The sequence below is a fragment of the Triticum urartu genome, chromosome 2 (assembly GCF_003073215.2).
Source record: "Triticum urartu cultivar G1812 chromosome 2, Tu2.1, whole genome shotgun sequence".
Classification (NCBI taxonomy): domain Eukaryota; kingdom Viridiplantae; phylum Streptophyta; class Magnoliopsida; order Poales; family Poaceae; genus Triticum; species Triticum urartu.
Window position 1 is genome coordinate 546070364 of NC_053023.1, and position 9036 is coordinate 546079399.

At 48.6% G+C, this 9036-nt stretch overlaps 3 protein-coding genes across 3 annotated transcripts; 1 reads left to right on the forward strand and 2 right to left on the reverse strand.

Annotated features, from left to right (window-relative positions):
* Positions 1-902: 902 nt before the first annotated feature.
* Positions 903-3112, forward strand: LOC125533610 (galactose mutarotase-like). The gene is made up of 5 exons (XM_048696993.1): positions 903-1077; positions 1918-1967; positions 2084-2207; positions 2279-2386; positions 2472-3112. The coding sequence occupies exons 1-5, from the start codon at positions 903-905 to the stop codon at positions 3095-3097; spliced, it is 1083 nt and encodes a 360-aa protein (XP_048552950.1). The 3' UTR covers positions 3098-3112.
* Positions 3113-4013: 901 nt separating this feature from the next.
* LOC125533611 lies at positions 4014-5422 on the reverse strand. Its single transcript, XM_048696995.1, has 3 exons — positions 5201-5422; positions 4485-4547; positions 4014-4362 (listed from the first exon to the last, which is right to left on the reverse strand). Exons 1-3 carry the CDS (start codon positions 5324-5326, stop codon positions 4225-4227), a joined length of 327 nt encoding a protein of 108 aa, XP_048552952.1. The 5' UTR covers positions 5327-5422; the 3' UTR covers positions 4014-4224.
* A 452-nt stretch (positions 5423-5874) lies between these two features.
* Positions 5875-7896, reverse strand: LOC125533612 (pectinesterase-like). The gene is made up of 2 exons (XM_048696996.1): positions 6900-7896; positions 5875-6781 (listed from the first exon to the last, which is right to left on the reverse strand). Exons 1-2 carry the CDS (start codon positions 7894-7896, stop codon positions 6087-6089), a joined length of 1692 nt encoding a protein of 563 aa, XP_048552953.1. The 3' UTR covers positions 5875-6086.
* Positions 7897-9036: the final 1140 nt, after the last annotated feature.

The following is a 9036-nucleotide window of genomic DNA, read 5'->3' on the forward strand; positions in this document are numbered from 1 at the left end:
TAGTGCGGTTGTCCTGTGACTCAAATAAAATAAAATAAATCTTTGAGTCTTCAGAAAACTGGTGCCCTTTTCCCTTTTTGAATTAGGGGGTCAGCCATGTCCGTAGACAACTATTGAGAACGACATTAGACCTCACAAACCCCATTGTCATCAACACCAAAATACCATTGAAGGAACAACACACTTTCAAGTTAAAAATCCAAAAATGTTTTAATTCATGAATCACAAATATGATTTATGATCCATCTTCGCGTAGATTTGTCTCGACAAGAGCTTCGATACCATATCCCATATGTATATGTTTTGACAATAAAATTCACCTTAAAGTTGTCATCCCATGATGTATGAAGTTTGCGGTGTATTGGTACCAAAATTGTTCAACAACCAGCCAACCACATTATTTTCTAGCAAGTTAGAGTAACCTAGCAAGTACCAACGAAAAAAGAGTAGTTGAAGCAAGCTCACATGTGGTCTTTTTTTAAGGTAACCCTATTTAAAATCCAACAATAAAAGCATACTGTCAATCAGGATAATGGCTTGAGAGATAAAAATTAAAATAAAATAAAATTAAAGACTAATGTCATGCATATGGGTCATTGTTGCATGCATGCAACCATGCCGCACCTCTCCCTAGTCCACTCATTTTTTAAACCGTGTTTACGCTTGAACTGGAGTCCTTGAACTGCCAACCAACCGTGCATTTTTTTCCTACAGGTTCTTGGAGCCATTAGTCATCGAGCATGCAGATCTCTAGAAAAAGTCCACTAGACGAGATCTTCTCACTTCCTCGATAGCGAGTGCTCCTAGTTGATATAACTGCCCATCCGTTCTACTACGTGTGATCCACTCGGTTTAGTGCCCGCACCTTCTAAGCCATCGTCTTCTTCCTGTGTGCTAATCCAATGGCTAGGGTTCTGCCGTTTCTCGCGCTCTTGTACCTTGTGGCCTCTACGCTGGTTTACGTCAGCGAAGCGAGGAAGATGGTTGGGATATACATGCTCAAGAAAGGGGATTTCTCCGTGAAGGTCACCAATTGGGGCGCCACTATCATGTCGATCATCGTCCCCGACAACAAAGGTATGATGAGCAGATGATGTTCCTTCATTTCAATACAATATAAAATCAAACATTATTCTTTTGTTGGTACCCAGTAATCATGCAGCCTCTTAGGATGACACATGTTGGGTTTTTTCAAGGGTTAAGTGATATCAAAATAAATTTGTGGCGTTGATGTCCATGAATATATCCATAGATGAACAAAAAAACCATTTCCATGCGCAAATTCGATGAATATTCATGCCAATTGGGTTTTATTGGCGTAATAAATTATAGCATTACGAATGAAGAATAAGCAAAATGTTTTTTTTACAAGAACATAGGGGAGTTAGATTTCCCAATTATATATTTCCCATTCATATATAGATGATGTTTTAGGCACTAACACGATCTCTAGTGTGCATTTTTATCATTAATTTCATAGGCTCGTGTTAGGAGAAAAATATCTTGCACCTCTCTTTCATGTGCCCATTATTAGTAAAACTTAATAAAGTTCGAATATGCATATTAAAAAGTTATCTACTTACAAAAGGAAGGGTTGTGTGATAAATCTTTGATGGCCCACATTATATAAAGGTTTTAATTCCCTTTGTAAAGAATTGCATTCCATGCCGACTCATAAATAATCGGATTACCAACCCTGAGTTTTGCCCCATACACAATTAAAACACCGCACCTATACACATGTGGGTTTGGCTATCCAAACTCCTGAGTATTCCTCAAAAGAAAAAGAACTCATGAGTAAAACTGCCATGTTTAATAGCTTCCTTCATTTTTATTTTTATTTTGCGGGTAGCTTCCTTCATTTGTTGTGAGCTTGTTTTTGTGTGCGAGGCTTGATATGCCGAAATGATTTTGTAGGGAATTTGGCCGATGTTGTGCTGGGTAAAGACACCCTCGCTGAATATGTTGTAAGATCATCGAATTCCATCTTCTCCAACTAATCTACATATGAGCCCAACGTCTTAGGATTATTGTTATCACAATTTCAATTCGTTTCCTCTGAATATTTCCTCTTGCGGACCAGAACGATACGGCCTACTTCGGGCCGCTGAGCGGGCGCGTAGCACAACGAATGGCCAGAGGCCGGTTCGTCCTCGACGGCAAAGTATACCACACGTACATCAACGACGGCAGGAACGCCATCCATGGTATGCATTGTTCGATTCTGTCAAAGAGCTACCCGCGATAACACGCGGTAATTAATTTTCTGTTGTTATAGGTGGCCACAGGGGATTCAGCAAAGTCATATGGACGGTGAAGGAGTACGTCGCCGGCGGCGACTCCCCGTATATCACGCTCTACTACCGCAGCTTCGACGGGGAGCAAGGTCGGAGAAACGATACGACCCATTTTACCAAAGAAAATGTTGCATGTAATGTGATCAATCATGCTTGCAACCAATTATTAACCAGGATTCCCCGGAGACTTGGACGTGTACGCGACGTACCAGGTGTCGAGCCCGTACGTGCTGAGCATCCGCACGAACGCGACGGCGCTGAACAAGGCGACGCCGGTGAACTTCCTGCAGCACGTGTACCTCAACCTGGGCGGGCAGGGCAGCGGCGACGTGCTGGGCCACACGCTCCAGCTCTCCGCGTCCCGGTACACCCCGATGGACGAGGAGCTCCTCCCGTCGTCGGGCCGCGTCGACCCGGTGGCCGGCACCAACTACGACTTCCGGACGCCGACGCCCATCGGCGCGCGCATCCGGCAGGTCATGGGCGGCAAGGGCGTCCGCGGGTACGACATCAACTACGTGATCGACGGGGCCGGCATGCGGAGGGTGGCGGCGGTCCGGGACGGCGCGTCCGGGCGCGCGCTGCAGCTGTGGGCCAACCAGCCGGCCATGCAGCTCTACACCGGCAACGGGCTGAACAACACCAGGGGGAAGGGCGGCATCGTGTACCGGCAGTACGCTGGGTTCTGCCTTGAGACGCAGGCGTACCCGGACGCCGTGAACCACCCCGAGTTCCCGTCCGTGACGGTGAGGCCCGGCCAGGTGTACAAGCACGACATGCTCCTCAAGTTCTCCTTCTAACTTTGTAGTAGTACATTCCCATCGAGAAAATAAAATAAAAATTTGGCGTGTATGATGTGTTGGGTTTGGGCAAGGGCATCGGGTATCTTCTTTGCAAACGGGGCTGGCTGGCCCGTATGCTGCAACCAACAACGGGCCCAACTTGTGTAAGCAAAAAGTTGACTCTGAGGATCACGCCACGCTACACTCCGGTGTCGTGTCGGTGCACCGAGTGCGACGACCAGCATTGCCATCACAAGTTTGGCAGCGCGCAGGCAGTATGCGCAAGCGGCCAAGAACCGAAAGCGCAAGGAAGCCATGGTGACGCGGCACACGCCACAGCCTCTGCCACGGGGCTCACGCGCGCATCAGGTGACACGGCGACCCGCTACGTTTCCGGAGGGTCAGGTGGCAAAGGCGAAACCCTAACACGCATGGCGCGCGACGCCATGGCCACAACATCGGTTTTTCTTTTCTTTTTTTTTTCTTTTTGAGAACGGCTACAACATCGGTTGCGTGCACTGTTTACAACGGAAACGCTTTCCGCTTTTGCGACATATGTGGACATAACGTCGATTGCTTTAACAACTTATGGATTTCTTGTTAATCTCGGTCACCAGTGCACGTTGCTAAGCATGAACCTGAGCAAGAACACGCAAGAGGGTTGTGTGTGTTTTGCATTAAGATATAGTAGTAGATATCGGAGATGGTGCTGCGCTTTCAGTTATGTGCAACATGAGCGAAGTGCTATCGTGATTTCTAGTTCTTTGCTAGAGAGTGTGGCTTGAAGATTGGATTTTTCATACAAGGCTTCCAAATGTGAAATCTTCAACAAATTGCCTAATTTTCTCGTGAAATATTCAGGCATTCGATGAATAGACCGCGCCAACGTCGGAACATGAGACATGCATAGTTTGCTGTTGACACGCATTGGAACGAACAAAGTAAACGCCATAGCATTAAACGAAATGGATGGTTCATTCGGCGGAACATCACGGAGGAGGAATACAGGTCCCCCTTAGGTTCACATACGAGCAAACAAACACACGATTTTTCATGGTTCAACATGACCAGATGGGCAGGACGCTACTACAACGGGGGGCAGTTACTACAACTTCTTGAACCGTCCGGATTGCTCGTGCTCACGCTCACTTCCCTGATGGCGGCACGGTGGTCTGGGGCTGCTCCTTCACATTGGCGGTGGCTGTTGGAGGCGTTGCGGTGGTCGGGGCCTTGTCCTCCTTCTCCGGTGCCAGTGGCAGACCATCAATTTTGTAATAGGAACCCTAGAACATATACTTTCCGAACTTAATTTGTGAACGATTTTTGCTTGCACTTTAGATAGAGTGGTGGTAAAATAACATGAGAGGAATCAAAGGTAAAACAATCAAAGGAATGATGCTACTACCTCGGTGAAAATCTTGAAAGCCTCTTCAGGGGACTTGGTTTTCAGCACGTACAGAGCTTCCTCCTGCATGCAGTGAAACGAGTTAGTCAAACTATGGTAATTGGACCAGGAAATTGAGACCGCTGAGTTAATTCATACAGCTGCGGCGGCGGCAGCAAACTATGCTAGTAATAAGTAAGTTGCTCCCCAAATATGTGAGTAGTAAATCATCTGGCTTTTGCATCTACTCCATATATGATGTATTTCTAATATTTTTGAATTAATGTATCTCCTCTAGTTAGTATTCAATTAATATATTCAGATTGAAGCTTTGGATCACGGATCTAAATTTCTCAAGATCTTACTCACAACTTCTTGTCGATCTATTTTGCCCATACATCAGGCATACTATGTATTAGTGCTAGACTGGATAACACAAACAATATCTATGAGCATACGAGCAAAATACATAAGATCTAGCAAGGGATCCAAGTGTGAATCCATGAAACCAACTGTAATCTGCCTAAAAAAAATGTAACCATCATGATTTCCTATGGCTAGAATTGTATGGATCTATTACTACAATCCTAACACAAAAATGCAGAAAATTACTATAAAAAAGATTCAAAAGGAGAAAAGCGCGCGAAACCGTGATTTCAAAAAAGCGCGCGAAAGGCGATGCGATTCAAGAACCATATGTAAGTGGGTACTGAAATTGAGCATAGGTTCATGTATACCCTGGCGCGCGCCATTTGCTCGCTGGTGAGGGTCGGGGCCTCTAGAAGGTCATCATCGTTCCGGATGTAGAAATCGTCCTCGTTGTCGGCGTCGTAAGCGTACTCCTGCCTCCTGATCGAGCCCATCCTCTTGGGATCACTTGGGAAGTTTGGGAGAAGATGGAAAGGGGATAGCAGCACACAATGCAGGGAGGGTGGGGAGGATGGGGGTCCTTTTGTAGGCGACCGGAGGCGAGTGAGACGGTGGGGAGGGGATCATACGTGCATAGTGAGAAGTGACACGTATCGGGCCAGATCGGCGGCTCTCTCCTCTATCAATTCCAGTTCATTGCAGTTTGTAATCTCCCTGCCGCGTCCGGCCGGACGTCACGCATTAGGGGATGGTTGAATGCCAGGCCGGAGCGCATGCATGATAATTTGGTGAGGCGTAAATGCTAGCTTGCTTTGGAAGTTTGTTTTGACCCGGGTTAAACTTAAACACAAGCTAATGCGTACGTGGAGATTATTTTTTGAGAGGTTCGGTCGGTCCCTTCTGTCTCGGCGCTGTCACGTATACTACGTAGTAGCAGTCCAAAATAAGAAGTTGAGATGTGCAGCAAACATGAGCATAAAATAATGGAGTAGTAGTAGCAACGCAGACGCAGTTAATGGGCATCTGAATGATACATTTTCCAGTTAATCAATGTCACAACTCACAGCATACACTTAATCATTTACCAGGGAAAAGAGAACTCCAGAAAAGAACAGAAGGTGATAACGGAGCAGCGAAGGTTTGCTGATCTTGCAAGCATCAGTCATCACACGTTCCGTACACACATTACGTTTACCTCGATCGGTATCTCATGTACAGGGGGCAGGCGTTGCATGCATGCATATGCATGCGCGTTTAGACCTTGAATCCGAGGTAGTTGGGCATGCCGGTGAACTTGAGCCATGTCGCCCCGTCGATGAAGGGCCCTGCGGTGAACTGCTCGGCCTCCTTGTTCCCGATGACGCGGAACCCTGGCCAGGTGACCCTCTTGCTGGTGCCGGCGCCGGGGCCGCGGTTGCCGAACTCGGCGTAGTAGAGCGTCTTGAGCGCGAAGTCGCCGTTCCACGGCATGTACCCCTCGGGCTTGATGAAGTCGGCGATCATGCTCTCCATGATGACCAGCCGCGAGAACTCCTTCCACGGCCTGCCCAGGTAGGACGGGATCTTGAAGCGGTCCGCGAACAGCTTCTGGTCCGGCACCAGGCGGCAGTTCTGGATCACCAGCCCGGACTTCATGTTGGGGTCCGTGCGGCCGTGCGCAGTCACCGAGTTCTGCTGGTTGTCCATGGGCCGGCGCGTGATGATGAGGCAGTTCTGGAACACGGCGGCCGAGTTGCCGAAGATGAAGTCGATGGTGCCGGAGATGACGCAGTTGCGGAAGAACTGGCGCCGGGCGTGCACGTACAGCGTGTCCTGGAACGCGTCGAACCGGCAGTTGAAGAACGCCGAGAGGTCGCCCTGCACCCGCAGCGCCACCGCCTGGTGCTTCTCCGCGCCAGCCGTGTTGTGGAACCCCATGTTCTTGCAGATGAACCCGGCCGCCTCAATGGCTGCAGCATGCAGCAGACAAGATACGTACGAGTTAATTACTACCTGCATTGCCCTGTGCAACCTAACCTTACTCGTGCTGCACCAAATGCTAGCTAGCTATATATAGCTAGGGCTCACAGAAGGTGGCGGTCTTCATGGTGGTGATGCCGTCGGCGAAGCTCTTACTGCCGGTGACGCGGCTTTGCTTGGGGCCGTCGCCATACATGAATATGTTGACCTTGTCCTTGGGGACCATGACCATCTCTTCGTAGACCCCAGCCTTGACGTAGATCACGTACCGGCCAGGGTGATCCTTGGGCATGGAGTTCACGGCGTCCTGGATGGTCTTGAATTTGCCGCTTCCGTCCTTGGCCACAACCGCGTTCGGCGCTGGCAAGCCACCGGAGGCCAGTAGCTTCCTTTCTGGAGCCTTCATCCACGCGGGGTACTTCGACTCCTCCGCAGACAAGAGGCGGCGGCGGGAGTCGGTCTTGAACACGTCGAGGTCGAGCTTCTTGAAGATGGCGCCGAGGCTGTTGGTGATGGCGAGCGCGTTGCTGCTGAGCTCCGTGGCGTTGCGCAGGATGCCCTGCATGTCCGCCTTGAGCTTCTCGTCGGCGAAGCCATCGGCGCAGGTGTCGATAAAGGTCATCACACCGGTGATCCAGTGCTCGAGGTCGTCGGTGCGGCTAAGGAGCACCTTGATGTCGCCGCCGGCCATCTCGACCATGCCCTTGAGGTCGTCCACGGAGTCCTCCAGGAGCTCCTTGCAGTCCTGGCGCGCGCCCTCCGTCAAGGGGTCGCTCGACTTGACCTCCCCGATACTTTTTGACCGCTCCACCGCCGACTTGATCGACTCCATCGCCGACTTGGCAACGGTGGCGAACACCTCTTTGGGGTTCTCGGTGCCATTGGAGGCCGAGGTGAGGGTCTTCTCGCACGACTCCTTGTACAGCGTGGGGGCGCACAGAGACTTGACCGACTTGCCGGAGGTGGCAAGGTTGGCCTCACCTGGGACATTGAAGTTGTCGCCGGCCTTATTGTTACCGGAGCTGGTCACGGTGGCGACTACGCCCACCACGACCGCGACGACAAGGATGGCCCCCAGGCCTCCGAGGAGGAAGTTATTTGCCATTTCGGCCGGCGAGAAAGGTTGCTGAGGGACTGAAGGGAAAACACAATTTATAAGGGACGGATGCACGGCAATGGCAAGGGAATTCTTGATTCGAGCGCTGTTTGCGGCATGTCCTGTCCGCAGGTGGTCGTTAGGTTTTGACGTACAGAAGAGCAGTGTCTATTTAGGGATCGCGTTGGCCCTGGTCAATGGGGTGACATTCTACGGACAGTTCTTATCTGTCTCTTCCCCGCTGACTGGTCATTGTCTGTCTGCTTTCTAAAACCGGTCATGCTTGTCTCTCAAAAGGAAAATGCGACATGCAGTCCATTTAAATAGCGTGCAGTATCATAAATTAGTATCATGCATATGATACTTGTCTATGATACTACCTTCATAATGCGACATGCAGTTCATTTTAGCTGCTGGTCTTTTTCTTATGAATAATCCTACATGCGCTGGGTAACACCCCCCGCCCCCACCCCCAATCAAACTCTGCCACATGTGCCAGCTCGTAAACTCTGTAAAAAATTATCCGTGTGGCATCACTGTTTTCTTATTCAAAAAGGCTGAAGCCATGGACAATGGTACACCTATATAAGGATAACTCTAATCGAACCCTAAAAGTTAGAGGAGTAAACCTTAAGGCATCTCCAATGCAAGAGTGCTTGTTCAGATGCTTAGGCAATAAAAAATAATAATAACTAAAGTAGCATTGATGTAGGAGTCTATCTCCACAGCATCGTTTAATTGAACACTAATCTTTTCTTTAAGAAAAACAACATGACTCTGTTGCATATTTTATTAATTTTCAAATAAATTATACAACGTTCCAAAAAGAAAAGAGAAAAACTAAAGGAAAAGAATTATACAGGCAACCAACTACCACAAACTCACTGGGTGAAGACCCAAGAGTGAAATGAATACAAACAATGAGACCAAAAAACTATATAAACAAGAAAAGTAGTATCATCATCTGAACTCCTTCACCCATTGTAGCAGAGCAGCGAAGGATTTGCGCGTTGCTCTATGAACCAGCCATTGGATTTCATTTTTCATTCTTTTCCTGCAGGCATAGAGGCTTGGGGGTATGTTCTTCAAGATAAAGTCATTTCTTGTGTTCCATATTGCCCAAGAAACATGAATGATAATATCCATAGC